Genomic DNA, 18,820 nt, shown 5'->3' with positions numbered 1-18,820 from the left:
TGAGTAAAAAGGCCATACAAAAGCAACAATTCATAGGGAAATTAAACTGATAAATGACATCACATTGAAGAAAAAATTGAAACTAATGTCACCAACACGAAGATATCCAGAGACATCCAGAACTAGGTATTTGTTATGTTTAATACTCTTGCTGAAGACCTTTTGGACATGTTGGAACAGGGGTTTAATGAATTCAGACGGTGTCAATGATTTCAAAGTATCCAGTTGTATAACAGCATATTGTGACCTGAAACAACATTATAGATCTGTGGTTCAGTTTTCCATTCCCCTCTAATCATTCAGACAGAGCTGTTGCATACAGTCAAATCATTAAATGCCCATCTGAATCTCCATGACCAGAGGTGTGGACTTGTGTCACAAGACATGGACTCAAGTCAGACACAAGTCATGAATTTAATTGACTATAGACATGACAAAATCAAAGAAGACTTACAACTTGACTTGGACTTAAACACCAATGACTCGTGACTTTACTTGGACTTGAGCCTTTAGACTTAAAAATACTTCATACCTTCCCACAAGCCCTAAGATTAAAAAGTATGTTTTTTATAAAGTGTGCGATGAATCAATTCATTCGACTAACGTTAAACGCTGTTCACTTCCAGCAAGTTGACACTTAATTCTTCAGATCCACTTCAATCTGACAGCATCCAGTCAAGTTGCAGGAGACACATTAAGAACTAACGTTAGGTTATTAAGCACAAGTTGGAAGGACTGGACAAAGATAATTTTGTTTTTGTACAAAACTACATAGTGGTCAACACATAAACAAACTACAGTATGCAAAATGTGTGAGGTGAAAATTACAGACAGGGGTGCAACAACCTCCAACAAACTTATTATAACAAATAAGTACAAATTTTGAAAAGCAGACATGACTTTTGTAAATTTCATATATTATTACTCTCTGTGCTGCCTCTTGCCCAGGTCGTTATTGTAAATAAACTGTTCTTAACTGACTCACCTGGTTAAATAAAGGTAAATAAATAAATAAATAAAGATTACCCTGTTGTTAAAATGCCAGCATCTGGCAAAGACTGCATTTTGACATGTTTAGGACTTGACATTCAAAGTTTAGGATTTGGGACTGAAGTGCTAAGACTTGAGATGACTTGCAAAACAATGACTTGGTCCGACCTCTGTGACATACCTGTTAACGTACAAACACAAAACACTCCATTGTGATATTTAGGGGGATATAGTGGCATTTACTGGTGTGGATTGCGGATTGTAACCAGCTGAAACTTCTCCTGGTTAGAATTCTTTCAGTGCTCAATGTTCAGGAGGTTTTTATCAAAAGCTTAATTATCAGCAGAGGTCTCTTACTCTTCAAGGGAAATTGACCCAGTGATTTAAACCGGTAAAAAAAACTATTGATGCAGTTTCATGTTAAAGAATCAGTGTTTTTCCAACACTGTGATCATGGAGGAGCTGCTGACTATGGTGGCCAATGCGAAAAAGCAAATAGCCCTATCTAGAGCCGGTGTTTGTTTTGTCCATTCTGGGCTACTGTAGAAACGTGGTGGTGCAACATGGTGATCTCCATAGACAAGGACCAGCTCCCTATGTAGATGTAAACAGCTCATTCTAAGGTAACAAAAACAGGACTACTCTTAGTTTTAGGTGATTATACACTTAAGACAACAAGCTATATTATATTCCATTTCTGCCAATACATCCCCCTAAATCCTACACACTGGGCCTTTAAAATCTAAAAAGTAGATGTCAGATTTTACATTTTAATATGATTGGAAAAAGGCTGTTCTTTGGTGTCAAGAGCATAATCTCCTTAGCAATGGGCCTTTTGTGCTTCTTTTAAAGAATTATAAATGTTTGAAAAGTGCAGTAATAAAGTGTTCATATAACTTGCACCCAAACATGCATATTGAGAGATTTTATGTTAGGAGCATACGGTCTGTTTATATCTGCAGATCAGTTGGAGCTCGTCTGCTGCTGGCACTGCTCACTGCTGACACTCTGCGGTTTGGAGAGGAGGCAGTGGGGCTGTTACTCTCCCGGCTGTGTCGAGATACTGAGCTCAGCTCCCCTGCAGAGTCTGGACTCTGAGACCTGCTCGGCCTCTTCATGTCTGATTTAGAGAGCACCCTTGCTCGGGGTCCAACACAGCTGCTGCGTAGCTTCACGCTGTTGTTGCCGTGGTAGGAGTCCCCACTGTCCGAGCCATTCCCCTCTACCAGAGTGGAGCAGTTCCATGGTGGGCTGACCCTCCGTGACTTCCTCACAATGCCTGACAGTGTTGTGCAGGAGGAGGTGTTTGCCACAGGGAGGGTGGGGTACTCAGAGCTGGCACACTCCATGTCCTCATGACGAGGAGAGGATTGGTCCTCTGGTTCGTCATGTTTGTCCACAGGAGGGGAACGTGTCTCGCTGCTTGTGTTGCCAGTTTGCTCCGTTGGGCTTGGCACTCCTTCCTTGGTGTCCTTGTGGCTGTCTGGCTTTGCACCAGGGTCCCCTTTTATAGGGACAAAGGCAGAGGAGGCATTAAGTAGAGGGTAGGTGGGTCCGTTGCCCTGCTTCTCCAACAGTAATGTGTATCCACATGGTGCTGTGGGGATAGTATTCTTGCGACCCACAGAAGTGCCCATGCAAACCTGCTGCACAACTGAGTTCTTTTTTGACTTGTCAACATAATAATCATCAAGATCAGCTTTCAGGTGTGGGTAGTAGCTCAGGATGCCTTTTTTAATCCTCTTGTATGCCAGGTGCATGATCTCAAGAAGGCTGAGAAAAAGGGAGATGCAGGCGATCCCCTGCATGAACATCATGAAAACAGTTTTCTCAGTGGGCCTAGAGACGAAGCAGTCCACCACATTTGGACATGGCTCCCTTTCACACTTGAAAAGAGGGTTCAAGCGGTGCCCATAGAGGATGTACTGACACACCATGAAGCTGACCTCCACTACTGAGCGAGTCACTATGTGGACCAGATAAGTGCACAACAGAGAGCCCCTCAGTGGAGCTTTGTTGAGCTTCCCCTGCTCCAGCTGCTTCATCTCCTTCTCAATCCTCCTCCGTATCTCCACCATCTCCACGTCCACCGCCTCCAGCTCCCGACGGAGAGCCACCTTCTTGCAGTGGCGCTCCTTCTCCAGAGCTCGCAGCTGGTAGATGGCATGACCCATGTAGACCAGCGAGGGCGATGACACGAAGATAACCTGCAGCACCCAGTAGCGGATGAGGGAGATGGGGAAGGCCTGGTCGTAGCAGACATTGCGGCAGCCAGGCTGGTCGGTGTTGCAGACGAAGTCTGACTGCTCGTCGTTCCACACGTCTTCAGCTGCGACGCCGAGCACCAACATCCGAAATATGAAGAGGATGGTCAGCCAGATCTTGCCGACCATGGTGGAGTGGATATGCACCTCCTCCAAGATCCCCCCGAGGAAGTTCCAGTCTCCCATGTTTTACATTAGCAGAGCTGTAACACATGAGGGGAAAAAAAGGTTATGATTGTTAATACAGCCGACAGATACATGATTTTTGCTGCCAATACTGATATTGATATTTGGGAGTTTTAAAAATCTGATAAGAACACTGATGGGCTTAACAAATGAATTACAACTACAATTGTGAAATAGATCCCTGGATCACAGAGGCAACTCTGATGGTGTTATGACAGGCACCAAGTGGCGGTAGTTTGCAACGTAGCGGGCAAGTCTGTTGAAAGTAGGAACATGTGTACATGTAGATATCAGAGGGGACGCAGGGCAACGGTGCCCTCAATGTTTAGATCAGGTTAATTTGTCTTAAAAAAAAATTACACCATAAATGGATGCAGGAAAATCCAAACCTACGCCCTTGTGAAAGAATTGTCAAAGCACTGACATTTTGAGGATGATGACAGAGTTCAAGTATGATAACAGCAACAACAAAAAACACATCAATTTTAATATTATGAATATAAATAATGTATACAGCATGTGTGTATGTGTACCATAAGAAATGTTTTGATAAAAAAAAATCAAAAGGCATTGCAGAGGTCAATTTTAATGCATGGGAAATTTCCTTTGTTTTCTATTAGTACACAAATCACTAAGAAGCTGAAATCAACTTGACTATTCAACACTTCTTTCTTTGCACAGGCAACTCAGTGATATCCCCATAGCTGTGGTCTTGACTGGTCTTGAAATAAAATCTCATGTCCTATTTGTCTCAGACCAAGACAAGACCAAGTAAAACTGTGGTCGAGTCTGACATGACAAGTACTACAACACTAACGTAAGTGCAATTTTCAGCCATTTGCACATTGAATTTATGCTTCTACATTTCAGCAGGAAATACAGTATGTTTTACTACAGTACTACATTTTTAACAGCAGGGGTTACCAGCTTCTTTTCAGATTAAGATTTTAAAACTAGTTTTTAAAATGATACATTGCTGAAGACCAAACTATGAAAAAGGGAAAAATGCCAGCACTCACAAATGTCCTTTTGGTAAATTTAATAAACCAACTTGGGTGGCAGTACCAGAAACACAGACATTTCGACAGAAAGTCTTCTTCAGTGAACTGAACTTTTTCGCTGTTTTTGGCCGTGCACCTTTTGAGGGGATTTATTTTTTAAAGTGCTTGCTTCTTTCCTACGCAATTTTGAAGACCAAACTACCCAACAGTATATTAAGTCAATGACAACAATAAAATAAACTTAGATCTGAGACACCCAACTTGTTTTACCTGGGAGCCACATTTGTAAAATGACAGGAGATCAAGGCCTAGTTAATTAAAAAAATGACATTAATCCTCCTTAGTCCTTTTTTGGCACCTTATTTACATTGAAAGTACAAAAAATTCCTAGTGTGAATTAGTTTATTTTCACTGTGAATTAGAATATGGTCCGTGAGCCACAAGTTGAGTAGGCTATACTGCACAGAGAGAATTTTTACTTTTGCTACTTTTAGTACATTTTATCTGATAATACTTATGTACTTTTTATGTCAAACTTTGGATGCAAGACATGAACTCGTAACAGTGTGTCTGTACATTGTGGTAGTTTTACTTAAGTACAAGCTCCAAATACTTCTTCCACCACTGCTGAGAACTGGGTTTTCAATTACACAACCAGTCTACCCAGTAACAACAGAAACGTAACCCATTAGACAGTAAATAAAATATACTAATCTGATAGTATTAAATAGTTAGGTAGTTAAATTAGGGTATTATAATGTATTCATATCAGTCAGTGTTAAATGAAATATTTGACAACATCCAGCAGCATTCTAATAAAACAATTTAAGATTTATTGATAAAATTGAAGATCATTACAAATATAAAATATGTCAATCAAATAAAAATCAATCATTTTAATAATGATGTTATACATTGCGTGTTTTTCTACAACAAAGGAGAAGAAAAATTACACTGTAAAGCTGATATATTCATTTTACTGTAGTTATGTAGCAAAATTATACAACTTAATAAAAAAGGTCAAATATTTATTTTGAGATGACTTAACTTACCTTTCATCTTGGATATGAAATGTAACAATAAAGGCCTTTTGCAATAATGCTGCCGATGCTGTTGAACACACTCCTACAGGCACATCTTTAATCTTCTTTATCCTCTTTTAAAAAGTCAAAATGTTCACACTGAAAGAGATTTCAGTCTCCACTGTTGTTAAAAACTGGACAAAAACAAATGATCCCTGCTGGCTGTTGCTGTTCACAAGTTTATAGCCTGTGAAAGACAAAACAATCAATACTGTTGCGATGCTCTGTTGCCATTTACCTTGCAGCAGTATGAGTGGCCTGACCCCCAGTTCCTGCGAGTCATTAGGGGTGAAATGTGTTGCAGAATGTGCAGCGAGCAGTGTGGGTTTGTCGCCTGTTTCTGGTTGGACCCAAAGGACCCTGAACTTGTTTTAGCCTCTAAATGTAGACAGGACAGAAGTGGTGCACTGGGTTTAATGGAAATCTGGCATCAGAAAGTGCCACCAAGGTAGATTATAAACCAGATGATAAACTGCTTCTGAAGACAATCCTGATATCCTGATTTAATGTGAAACCTGACACTGAAAGATTAAAATGCTATAAATCCCACACTCATACAAAACAGGAAGATGTTGCATAAGAGCCACAACAAACTAATGAGCAGTGTAGTTTGACCTAACGTCTGGTTCATTGCTCTGTTAGAACCAGTGTTGAATGGTGTTGGTTTTTGCAGCTGGAGCTGAATCGATTAATTGATAAATCTGTCAATAAAATACAAATCTCCAACTATTTTGATATTAGATAAATCATTTCAGTACTTTTTGCTTCTCACAAGCATGTAAAACATTCATTGGTTCCAGCTGGTCGACTGTAAAGATTTGTCTTGTGTGATAGTAAACAGAGTCTTTTTGAATTTTACAGTTTATCTGATGAGTCTTTGAACAGAAAATCCCGCACACTGCTCTTGCTCAGCTTCACAATTTATAATTAACACTAATGTTTCGATCCTCCAGGACCTTCGTCAAGAGTGTTCATCACCATTACTTTCAACATTGAGCTTAAATAGAAACTGCCCCACCCATTTTTACAGGTGTGCACAGGTGTGAGGGAAATAATGAGCTGTGGATGTGTTTCTCAATAGTGGACAACAGCCTGGGCACTATATGTCACATATCACACATATGACAGAACAAGGGAACAAGAAAAACATAGGAAAAACCTAGAAAACTCAACTTTCTTACACGATTAAGGCTATTAACAAGACTATTTAACAAAAATGTTGATCTTATACATGAACACATCAGCCTAGCAGCTTTCATAAATCATCAACATTGTAAACTCTTATGCTGTGTATTATAAATGAGTCTTTTGAGATTCCCAAATCAAGTGATATTTTCCAACACACCTGCATCTGAGACAGCTGTATGTGCAAATACCTTTCTTCAGACAGTTTATCTGACAAATAAACGAGTCTGAAGATGTCAGCTTGGGCTTTCAGAAAATGGGACAGGTCTTTGTCATCAATTTTCTGACATTTTAAAGACAATTAAAGACAAAATTATTAATCAAGTAAGAAAATAATTGGCATTTAAATGCCATTCAAAATTACAAGGTACCTTTTTTCTTTTGCCAATAGTCCAACACTCGAAGATATCTAATGTACAATTTAATTTTAGAGAAAAAGCAGTAAATCCTCACATCTGAGATGCTTGTCAAAAATATCGATTTATTAATAGATATCAATTCTGAATATTTGAAATGGTCACAATGCTCTTTGTTTGCAGTATTGATACACTAATACTAGCTGTGCTTTCTTTCACTCTTCTTCCAGTTTATATAGAAATGAAAGGTTCCAGATACACACAAAAAATAGATATCAGTCTCATCCAGAAGAGGGAATGAGAGAAACTAAATGTCTGATAAAAACATTGATGTTTCTAAGGTTGTCTTTTTGAGAAAAAAAATAAAATTATGGCTCGTACCTGCATTAAGGGCAAACATAAGGATGCTTATTTTCCTTTCACATCGTAAAGCAATGCTCATTTTCCACATTATCGATACACCAGCATGAGCTGCACTTTCTTTGTTTCTTTTTGTTAATGTTTACTAAAGTCATCCTGCTGTTCTCAGCCACTACCCAAGTTATTGTCATGTTACATTAACTTTCAATAAAAAAGTTATTTTTATGCCCTCAATGTCATTTTCCCCCATTAATCTATCCATGTTCACCTGCTTATCCGGGCCGGGTCAGCAGGCTGAGCATAGCACCTCAGACATCCCTCTCCCCAGCAAGGCTTTCCAGCTCCTCCTGGGGGACCCCATGGGGTTCCCAGGCTAGATGAGATATGTAGTCCCTCCAGTGTGTGTTCTGAGTCTGCCCCAGGGGCCCCTCCCAGTGGGACAGGCCAGGGACATTTCTAACAGGAGGCGCCCAGGAGGCATCCTGATCAGATGTCCAAACCAACTCAACTGACCCCTTTCAACACGAAGGAGCAGAGGCTCTACTCCGAGCTCCCTCCAATGTCCAAGCTCCTTAACCTATCTCTAAGTCTGAGCCCAACCACCCCACGGAGGAGACTTGTTGCAGCTGCTTGTATACGCAATCTCATTCTTTCAGTCATTGCCCAGTCAGGTACAGCGCCTGCTTCACTGCAGAAGCTGCACCAAACAGCTGATCCATCTCACACTCCATTCTACCCTTACTCGTGAACAAGACCCTGAGATACTTGAACTCGCTAGTTTTGGCTAGAAACTCTCTTCCAGCCCAAAGGGGGCAATTAACAGATTTCCGGCAGAGCGCTATGGTCTCAGGTTTGGAGGTGGGGACTCTCATCCCAACCGCTTCACACTCAGTTGCAAAACCACTTCATGCTTGAGGTCACGGTGTGATTATTAACCATTTACAAATACTTCATATAGTATATAAAATGTTATATGTGCAACAGCAAACAATGCCATACATTATGGCATTACTACTAATAAATAAACATTATCATTTCATTGTTTGCCAACAGTAAATATCAAAGTTTTTTTAACTATCAATTTACCATTCATTAATGATGGTTAAGTGTTACCCAGTATTCCCTTGGTTCAGTCTATTCTGTATTTGAAACCAACCCTGTGCTTCAGCTCACACCAGTTATTTTTGATAAACTCACATCAAGCCTCCATTCTGCTGTTGTACTTGTTTAATCAATGTTCTTTTCAATAAAGGGATCAATGGGGCACGTCCGATTTCATACATGGTTGCTTCTTCATGGTGAATCTAATTTAAGTTGTTCCTCCCAGCTACTGATCCATTAAAAGGAAATCAATGGACTAGTTTGTTTTCCATGCAGATGACTGCAGACTGTGATTCGAGGCTGCTGGAGAGGAGGGGAAACACTCTGAATAACTTCTGATATTTCCTCAAGTTCGTCTCCTTAAATTTCCCAAAAATAAGGTTCGGTTTCTTCGGAGTTCACAAAATTAAGTCACACATTGTTTCCTTATGCTGAATGTTATCCATTTATTACTCAAAATAACAGTTTATTCCTACTAAAGATATAAGATTAGGAGAGTAAAACATGCAGTGACAAAGATTCTTTCTGAAAAACCACCAGGACAGTCGAATTAACACCCATCACAACCAAAACGTTCCAAAAATAAAATACCTTCTGAAAGGAGGTCTAATCTTACAGAAAACACCATAAAATTAAAACAGATTAATGTACATTTTAAACAGTTTGTGGTTTAAGTCACCGGGCAATATTTTAACACTTTCAAGGACCAAAGCTGCGTTTCTGTGTATTTTAGCCTCAATACTCACATACTTGATAACTACTGATGACCCAACACACGATATCCTCATGATTTTTAATGTTTTTCATCCAGGCCGCCTTATTTACTCTGCATGAAAATAACTTGTATTAACATAAAACCTGAATGTCAAGTCTGATTTTGTTCTGTTTTTTTCTGTTGTGTTATTGTTAGTGGGTAATGCACGTTTCATTTCAGTCTGCTACTTTGACAATACAGGTTATTGATTATCTTAACATTTACTGTGACAGATTATCTCAAACAAGTTCCACAATATTCATTTTGATAAGGTAAAATAAATGAACACCTGTGGCTGAAAGAAGGGAATAAAAACAAGAAAAATATGAGAAAAATCAACAGTAAAGTAATGAGAGTCATAACCAACCCCTCCAGAATGTTACTATCACAAAAATTAACACAAATTCAGCCAATCACCTTTAATTCTGCACAACCTTGCAATTTTGTCCAATCACCACAATCTAACTCTAAATTTGACTGTTTAGCAAAGGTAAATTCTCAATTTATTCTTGAGCTGTTTGAGCATACTGATTTGCTCAGCCCCTCCTTGCCCCACTTTCTCTCTCTCTCTCTCTCTCTCCCCGTTTATCATGAAACCACTGCTGTGGGATTGTGAGCTCCTGTGAAATCAGGCATTTCAGCCCCCAACAGTCCAAAATACCTTCTGCAAAATCCTGGAGGAGCTGGATAATGATAATGTGATAAAACACACAGAAACACTGGTTCAGTTCGGCAACAGACTGGATTCATTTTAAAATACTGAATGTTCTTTTTTTTTTTTTTGCAAAAATGGGTGCATAGGGTTTAGAAAACAAAATCATCAGTAACCGCATATAAAAAAGACAATTATTCCTGGCCGACTACCACTGAACACAGAAACCGCTGTTTCATATTTCTATCAGGGAATCTCACCAATACAGTTTTATAAAACCGAGCAAAGGACGAGCATTGTTCTTAAAATGGAGCCGCAAAAACAAGCTTTCTACAAATGGTTCAGTGGACGTTACATTCATGTCAAAACAAACATTTCTTAACAAATGAACCAACTCTGGTGCATCTGACATAATGACGGATAGGAGCGGGGAGCAGGTACTCTTCTAGCGTCCTCCTGACTTGCGCCCAGCCCAGGATCGGGACCGAGAACGCGAACGAGAGCGTGATCTTGATGCGGACCTGGACCTGGAGCGGGATGGGGAGTGTGTACGTCGCACTTCTTCTTCAGTGTAATGGGAGGTCGACGCTGGGTTGACACTCTCTCGTGGAGATGCGGATTTGGATCGTGAGCGCGATCTCCCTCGAGACTCTCTCCGGGGCCTCTGCCTGTATCTGAAGACACAATGAAACCATTTAGACACATCTGTGATCATCTTAACTTCTGGGAACTACACACAACCTTCCTGTATGTCAAATGTTAAGACAATTTAGCTCCCCACAACACTTAACTGCTAACAATTTTACTGCTACATTATATCCTATAATAAATCATTCTCTACATGTACTTGTACAGTAATAGAGACTGTACTGTGACAATAACAGAAAGAGAGCAATAGATGCAAACTACAACCTCTCAACAGTCAAAGACAAGTCGTACCTGTCACCCTCACGGCTCCTGCTTCTTCCTCTTCCATACATCCGCCCAGAGCTGAGGACAAACATGAAAAGGTCATTTTCCTTTACAGTGTAACAACTGTGAGGTGTAAGCAAATGAATTCCATCACAAAAGGAAAAACTCACTCTCTAGGGCTATCAGATCGCCTGCGATGGCGATCATAAGAAGGACTGCGTGATCTGTATCGCTCGTAGCTGCGGCTGCGCGAACGTCTGCGCCGGCTGTCTCGATCATAGTCATCATATCGAGAGGATCTGCCTGGAGAACGCCTTTCCTTTGACTTCATCTGATTTGGTGCTGATGTATATGGGGAAAAAAGCAGCGATGAGCTAGAGAGTTTGTGCCCTGAGTGGAAAACAGACAGAATTTTTTTCCCAGGAGTAACACTTTCTGTGGAAAGTACTTTATAAGTCCCACTGGGTATATGAAGGGTGCACCTCCAGGGTTCAACACTGATTTTTTTTTTCACCTGGCCAGTCGTGCAAGTGGGTCAGAAATCTACTTCACCAAAGACAATTTTTACTTGACCCTATACAAACTGTGTATTAGTGATTCTCAAATAACAACAAAAACTGAAGTAAAGTGTTATGACAAATTACCGTTTTATCTGCCTTGCTCTCAAACTTGGAGAGATTCACCCACATCCTTTTTACGCCACCCAACTTATCTCCTGTTTCCAGGATAAACTAAAATACTTGCTTGCTTTCAGCTCATAAACTTTACCTCTACCCACTGCTGTCTTCTGGCAAGTGCCCAATTCATACTGCGCATATGCAAGTCTCAGGGGAGATGGCAAGAAGTGAGAGACTTCACTCCTTGGCTATTTCCATCATCAGCTTCAGAGTGTGTGGAACTAACAACTGAACACCTCAACTGAATGGAACCTTTAATTATGTCATAAGTTGACAAACAAAACTGGGTAAGGTTCTGGCCATGTCCCTATCAGTCATGTCAGATTTTGTCCTATTACAGACCTTTGCTGTTAAATTTAATATTACTGCTCATTTCACTCACTTCACTTGCCAACACCCTCCATTCCTCAGCTTGACCTGACCACCTGTGTTGTCATATACGTTCTAATTTTAGCTACTTCAGTGCTGCCAGTAGTTAATTTCTTACTCATACCTACAATTCAGGTCTTAGTGAGAAACCTGATGAATGCAGGGGATCATACAATAAATATTTATCTACTACCATATAATTCAAAAGTGACAGTGACAATGAAATAAAAAGAAGTTTAACACAAAACACTGACAGACTCAACAGTATTTGGTTGCAAAAACAAAAAGACTTAAACACTTACTCTTTCGGTCACCCTGGGCAAACTGGATTTCAATTTGCCGACCGCAAACCCACTTCCTGTCCAGGCTGTGAAGAGCATCCTCTGCATCACGCACATCCTCAAACATGCTGAGTGGTTAAGGGTCTTTGTTTGCTCTGATTTTTGTAAGGCCATACAAATTCAAATAAATGTTTTTCTTAAATTTACTCTCAGAAAGGTCACTCTCAGAAATTCATTTTACATTTATGGCAAGAGGGACGAACTTCAAACATTTTCTTTCATTTGTGTGGCCCAAGACATAACAGTTTAACATGCAGAAATTAAATGTTACTTGATATGTTATAGCAAGTGAAAGAAAACAACAAACATACTACATACTCATTGGATTTTTGTAGAGATAAAAGATGAAGCAAGTTTTTCAAACACATCAAATAACTGTCTGAGGGATCAGAACTACAAATATATAAACAAATCAAATACATTAAATAGCTGATTAAATTGCTTTGATTAAAACTAAAAAAAATGTCACTGATATCACAGGGAAAGCTGATTTTGTTGCCATGTCAAATTTGTGGATTTGTCTTGGGAGGATACAAAATAATTCAGACTTGTTACCTTTGCCCATGCTTGACTTTGAACTTCATCTTGATCTTTACACTCTTTAATCGACTCCCACAGAGACTTGGGTTTCCTGCTTGCCTTTTCCTCTTAAACCTCTTTTCTTTTCCCAATTCTTTGCCGCCATATCCAAGCCTCGTTTCCGTTCCCTTTTCCTCTTCATGCTTTACTTTCTCTTTTCAACCTTTTCCCTCCCTCTGATCCTGAAGGTCTGTGTGACTTGTCTTTACAGCTACTCTACACGGGTCTTTGTTACTCTTTGTGGCCGGTTCCACAACTGGATGCATTTACATTTTCTGAAGCAATAACAGAGAAATGATGTGTGTTAGATATTCAATCAAATTAAGTGCAAGAAAAAAATGTCACAAAAAGCATATCTTCTCTGCTGAAAAGAAATAAAATGTTAAAATGTTTTGTTAGCAGGAGCACGAACACAGTAAACACTCATTGGGAAAGGATATTGAATGTATGCAAATCCTCTTGATTGGCGTGTATAGAAGTCAAGTGGGATGTAGACATCTACTATCGGCCCATAGCGGCCAAACTCACGCCGCAAATCCTCAGGCCTGAACACCGTAAATACAAGTATGACTCAACTGACCATCACAGGAAATTCTACCTACATCATTAACCAGTAACAGCTGAGAGCAGCAGTGAGAGGGCTAAAGGGACAGTTCACCCCAAAACAAAATAAGACTTTTTATTACCTTATTTCTGGCAATCAGACCACACAGGCTCTGTGTTATTTGCATTAGGTCTGTTGCCTGCTACCAGCACAGAAAAGCTCAAGAACAACTTTCATTCTAGTGGTTTTATTTGGTTCTGCAACGATTCTATTATGTTTTGCAGTGAACTGACCCTTTAAGATGCTGTATGTACACTGTTGTGTTCAACATGCAATTCAATGAAAAACCCACTAACAGGTCTAAAACTCACATAAGCAGATGCAGATGTTGCTCCATTCAGGTTAGATATGCAATATACAATTTTTGTGCTAATAAAAACTAATTAGCGCTTAAGTGCATGGGTCAATATGTTACCATGATGACGAGGAAAACACTGATTATGATAATCACCAACATGCTTTTTCAAAAACTCATAAACACACTCAATCAAATCAACATTGGGCAATAACTAATAATATTCAGATAATGGAAAAGAAACTGTAGTCGGCCAAAGTTTTATTCAAAAATATATATATGTAATTCCTCAACGTTAGTTTAACAGTACATTTTAATTAGGACATTGTAGTAACATTAATCCATCCACTGATATTAGTTAACTCTGTTTAAATCCTTTTCAGTTTAGTTTTAGTTTATGTGACTAAGTGCTGATATGGTTTTATTAATGCCACACAACATGGACATGTAAATTACGAATATTTTCCCGTTAGCTAATGTTACCCATGGCTACGCTATACGCAATGTATAACGTTAGAAGCCTATCTGGATAACTTAACAAGCAACAGTTCATAATAATAATACATTAAACGTGTTTTACCGGCAAATCACCCAACTATTTACTGAATTCTTGTCTTTGAGTTAGCCAACGTAGCCACGTTAGCTTATTTATAAACACGGCGAATGCGCAGACACGCAACGCAAACAAAGAGGTGCAAGCAAGAAATTCAATCTTGACAAATGCACGTTCATATTTCAGACGCTGTCTTATTTTAACTATATGGGTGCACTACGATGCAGTTAGTAAATACTAACAACGTAAAGCGCCCCTATACATTAGTTTAAGGTAACGTTAAGTCGAGGTTCCGACGAGCAGGCTAACATTAGCTAGCTGCTAAGTTAGCTAACAGTAAGCTACCGCCAATGTGAGTTATTTAGCGTCAGTGGATGATCTAATCGCGTCTGTATGTGTACTCACCTGGATTCATCGGAGATGTTTCTGACGAACAAAGACGTGTTTGGGGGCCTCATGTATCTGGCCATAAACTTACACTCAACCAGCAGATGAAATGTTTTTTTTGGGGGGGGGGGTGAGGAAGAAAAACCTGCTCTGCAGCGCAAATATTTTTAGCGCATGCGCACTCACAAGGCGCGTTCTGGTTCTTCCTCCCAAACAAAAAATCGGGTTATGAATACCCACAGCGCCCCCTGCCGTTTGAGCTCATCACCTGCAGCTATGGCAGAAACTGTGTGAAAAAAACAAACATTTTGGTTGATTCAATCATTTACATTTATTCATAAATGTATTAAGTTTTATTCCATTGTGTTATTTCCACTTATTTCCCACTTGAAGATGAGAAGGTCAAAAAGAGATCCATCAGCATACAGGTGTGGATTAGACTCTTTTGCTTCTGCTGATGAAAGTGACAGGACCAGAAGTGATGGTCTAGAAAAGCAGGGAAGCAGAGACAGAGATAAATCATGACTGTGTCACATTAAAATAACTCACTCATTTCCAGCTAACACTGAATCCCTAGTCTTTACTGCAGTTTCTAAAAGAAATAAAGCCACTGACCTCAATCATCTCGTCCCCTTGGATCTCCCGGACAGAGGTGAACTTTTCTGTCTCAGATATCAGCTTCCCGTTCTCCTCTCTGATCATGCACTGGCCAAGACCAATAACATTTCAAGTGATGAAAGTGGTTCTCAAACTTACTGTATACCATAATGCCCCTTTGCTAAGACAACTTTATGCCTCCTAATCAAACTAATTTTTTGCAACCATGCATGGATTACTGTACAGACCTGACTAGCAAAGGCCCGGGGGACCAAATTTTTAGGGCCCCCTGGCCTTATCCTGCAAACTGTCACTCAAATAAACATGTACTGACTGGTAGAGACTCAAAATGACCACACAGACATGCAAAGAAACTGCAAAGAGACACAAAATTCAAAATACCCACAAAAATCTTTTGCATATCTGTGCCCAGGGCCAACAAATTGATGAAAAATTAGGTTTTAGACACAAAAGACACAAATTTTTCCCCTAAATCAATGTAGACTCAAGAGCAAGATATGATTTGTCATATCTGAGATATGAGAGACATTTACACAAGACCATCACCTGTTCTTCTTTTCTTTACTGCCAAAAATCCATCTATCTATCCTTTACATGTCATTGTGTCTGAATATATTTAGCCTCGAAATCATCAAAGGACAAGTGTTGGCAATTGTTTCTTTATGAATCCCATTTTTTTTTAACTTTACACGCATGAAGAAACACTGAGGCAGATATCTGCTACAACATGCTCTCTATTTAAAAATGCTCATGAACAGAACTGTAGCCTCACTGAAATTAACTGAAGCCTACATAAATTCCTGAATAAGTGCCTTCTTGGGGTTATATTTTGGCATCATCAGTTCATGTCTTCACTTCTATGCTCATATGCATGAAGGGTTTGGGGCTTGAATTACCTTAAACTTCCTGCCATCCACAGTAGTAATCTCAGACTCCTTTCCAATGGTGAATGAGTTAACATGGCTGCACATGGGAGTCTTCATTGTGCACGTGAAGTCTTGTCCATTCTGCTCAATCACCCACACCGGTTTGACTTCTTTTCGCATTTTGATAACCATTTCAGGTACACCTTGAATGCACATTTAAAAGAAAAATAATGTATGCATACATAATCAAACAAATCCTTTATATTTTTAAGATATTCTTACCTACAACTTTTAAGAACTCATCAAGGTTTTCCTCTGAATAAATTTTCCAAGTGCCGTTGAAATCCATGCCTGCTGGTCGTGTTGGTTGCCTGAGGACATCTGATGTTCTTGTTGTCATAATCCCATCACACACACTGCTAGTTGGCATGTTGGGGACTTCAAATTCCCTGTTATTTGGACTGTAATTTCCAGTGAGAGTCAGGATGGGCTGAACATTAAGTAACATGTAAATGAAAAATGACTCCAGTGTGCATGTGAGGATGTCTCTCCTTCCAAAAATCCAACAAAATCACTGCATATTAACAGCAAATTTAGGCAATGACATATCTTTATTTCAGAAAGTACTTAAAGCTTTCCTTTATTTGACAAATATTTATGATTCATTTTCAAAATATAAAAACACTTCACCAGGCAAACAAACAGAAAGCAATACATTGTAAGGCAAATGTGCAGGCAGCAGAAGCTCAGGCAGTCCAGTACTGTGCAGATATGAAAAGGTGATTCAACTCTTGAACCTCTTGAACCTCTTGAAAAGAATAGGTCACACTCCAAATGACCATTTGCATATCAAATACTCATCCTGTGTTACGTTGAATTTGTGAGTAAATCTTTGTTTTTCTTGCATGGCTCTACAGTGAATAACAAATCCAAGAACAGAAAATTCTTGATGAATTGAAGTCATAGGCGTCCGCATTTAACAACAGCAAAACTATATAAAAACAAATGTTTATAAACTCACACAAGTTATGCAGTATAATCCAAGTCTCATTTATCTAGTGGTATGCTCAGTGCTTTCCAAACTGATGGCACTCTCACAGGGAACTGAACTGAAAGTGAAACTTTTCTCTTAAAGGCAGACTCCATTGAAAAAACAAGGAATTTTACCTTGCTGAACATGGGAGGTGCTGGTCCACCACTGCCACTGCCTTGTTTTAATCTTTACTGCTATTTTGTGTCTCTGGTGTTTTAAAAAGTGAATTCAGATTCACTTAAGTCACACCATAACACAAATTAACTGATCGAGGCAGCGGTAGACCAGCAGCTCCCGTGTACAGCATGCTAACATTACTGTTTTTGTCAATGAAGTCTGGCTTAGAAGAGAGCATATATAAGTTTCAATTTCAGTTCAGTTTCTCATTGGAAAGGTCTGTTTGGGATCTACTGAGCATACGACTAGATAAATAAAACTTGGATTATACTGCATAAATTGTGTCAGATTTTGTAAACAGATGTTTTGATATAGTTTTGCTGTTGTTAAACACAGACGACTTCAATTCATCAAGAATTTTCTCAGTTTTGGGATTCTTTCTCTGGAGGCATGCAAGAAAAACAAAGTTTTCTTTACAAAGTCAATATAACACAGGGTGAGTAACTGATATACAAATGATCATTTGGGAAGTGAAGTATTCATTTCAAGCATGTTCAGTTACCAAGAACACAGATATGGAGAGCTTTGTTACAAAAAGCTGTTAAACTCGATTACTGCTGGAATGTTACTGACGCAATCAAAAACACAGTAGCATACAAAACAGTCACATTATAAACAGAGACCAGTGGAGCACATTAATACTTATTTTCCTTTTGCAGAGAGCTTCTGTTAATACTGTGCCATGTTGTCGTCCCTGAGAAAACAGATCAGTCATGCAGAGAGGTTAAATACAAGCTTGTTCACAGACCTCGGTCAAACAATATTTGTTGTGGTTTATTCTTGACTTTTAAGTTATTTTAACATTCCTATATCACTAGATACGTGCTCTCCATTTCACCAGGACACCTTTAACAGTAATTCTCTCTTGTATTTTATAATACTGACTAGTATATAGCCCAATTCAAAGATATACTGTGCAGGATTTTTTTCTAGAAAAACAATGTATAGACTTATACAGAATTAATCATCTCTGTCAATCTCAATTCATGACTCACTATAGGTGTGTGGCAGTGTATTTTTCTGCAGAAACTCCGCTGTATTTTCTTCTTATTCTCCATGTATGTGATGCTTATTGGTGTGTACTCCCACAGTGCTTAGGTGAGGTCAGAGCTTTGTACAAAGGTATCGACCAGCTGCTAGACTGTAAGCAGCAGGCATCTAAGATACACAGCGCAGAAAGAATACCAATACAACAAGACAAAATGCTAAACAAGAGTGAATCTGGGAGTTGGCTTTTAGTAGGCATGGACCGTATCTTATTTTTGATACCTTCATACCCTCCTTAAATACGATATATGACGGTGTTGGCGTGCACTTAAAAAAAAAGTCCTGTAACGTTAACCTCACCTCCTCCAGCTGCCTTTTCCAGCAGTTGAGACTAGAGACCTCTGGTGGCACCCGCTGCGCACTACATACAGTGAGTGTAACAGAAAGAGGAGCGCCTGTACCTTTGGTGGTATCAAAGATGATACCGTGAG

The 18,820-nt window shown here is 39.3% G+C and overlaps 3 protein-coding genes across 3 annotated transcripts; all 3 read right to left on the bottom strand.

Annotated features, from left to right (window-relative positions):
* Window positions 1-25: 25 nt before the first annotated feature.
* On the bottom strand, window positions 26-14,811 carry LOC117263945 (gap junction alpha-9 protein-like). Its single transcript, XM_078175449.1, has 3 exons — window positions 14,667-14,811; window positions 12,786-13,084; window positions 26-3,457 (listed from the first exon to the last, which is right to left on the bottom strand). Exon 3 carries the CDS (start codon window positions 3,438-3,440, stop codon window positions 1,941-1,943), a length of 1,500 nt encoding a protein of 499 aa, XP_078031575.1. The 5' UTR covers window positions 3,441-3,457; window positions 12,786-13,084; window positions 14,667-14,811; the 3' UTR covers window positions 26-1,940.
* On the bottom strand, window positions 8,947-14,806 carry LOC117263775 (uncharacterized). Its single transcript, XM_033637415.2, has 6 exons — window positions 14,667-14,806; window positions 13,250-13,354; window positions 12,192-12,295; window positions 11,014-11,185; window positions 10,871-10,921; window positions 8,947-10,605 (listed from the first exon to the last, which is right to left on the bottom strand). Exons 1-6 carry the CDS (start codon window positions 14,729-14,731, stop codon window positions 10,377-10,379), a joined length of 726 nt encoding a protein of 241 aa, XP_033493306.1. The 5' UTR covers window positions 14,732-14,806; the 3' UTR covers window positions 8,947-10,376.
* Window positions 14,812-14,965: 154 nt separating the features above from the next.
* LOC117264087 (fatty acid-binding protein, liver-like) lies at window positions 14,966-18,720 on the bottom strand. The gene is made up of 4 exons (XM_033637901.2): window positions 16,415-18,720; window positions 16,163-16,335; window positions 15,264-15,353; window positions 14,966-15,134 (listed from the first exon to the last, which is right to left on the bottom strand). The coding sequence occupies exons 1-4, from the start codon at window positions 16,638-16,640 to the stop codon at window positions 15,084-15,086; spliced, it is 540 nt and encodes a 179-aa protein (XP_033493792.2). The 5' UTR covers window positions 16,641-18,720; the 3' UTR covers window positions 14,966-15,083.
* Window positions 18,721-18,820: the final 100 nt, after the last annotated feature.

Source organism: Epinephelus lanceolatus, chromosome 16, assembly GCF_041903045.1.
Source record: "Epinephelus lanceolatus isolate andai-2023 chromosome 16, ASM4190304v1, whole genome shotgun sequence".
NCBI lineage: Eukaryota > Metazoa > Chordata > Actinopteri > Perciformes > Serranidae > Epinephelus > Epinephelus lanceolatus.
Note: the sequence above shows the minus strand (reverse complement) of the source record. Positions and strands in the feature narration are given on the sequence as shown.

What these genes read in the sequence shown, in the direction of transcription:
- LOC117263945 (XM_078175449.1), bottom strand. Translation starts at nt 3,440, where the DNA reads ATGGGAGACTGGAACTTCCTCGGGGGGATCTTGGAGGAGGTGCATATC.
- LOC117263775 (XM_033637415.2), bottom strand. Translation starts at nt 14,731, where the DNA reads ATGGCCAGATACATGAGGCCCCCAAACACGTCTTTGTTCGTCAGAAAC. An exon ending in AACATCTCCGATGAATCCAG is followed by an intron (nt 13,355 to 14,666) that starts GTGAGTACACAT and finishes TACGGTGTTCAG; the next exon opens with GCCTGAGGATTTGCGGCGTG. An exon ending in CGATCTGATAGCCCTAGAGA is followed by an intron (nt 10,922 to 11,013) that starts GTGAGTTTTTCC and finishes GTTTGTCCTCAG; the next exon opens with CTCTGGGCGGATGTATGGAA.
- LOC117264087 (XM_033637901.2), bottom strand. Translation starts at nt 16,640, where the DNA reads ATGTTACTTAATGTTCAGCCCATCCTGACTCTCACTGGAAATTACAGT. An exon ending in TGAGTTCTTAAAAGTTGTAG is followed by an intron (nt 16,336 to 16,414) that starts GTAAGAATATCT and finishes TGTGCATTCAAG; the next exon opens with GTGTACCTGAAATGGTTATC. An exon ending in TGGATGGCAGGAAGTTTAAG is followed by an intron (nt 15,354 to 16,162) that starts GTAATTCAAGCC and finishes GGTCTTGGCCAG; the next exon opens with TGCATGATCAGAGAGGAGAA.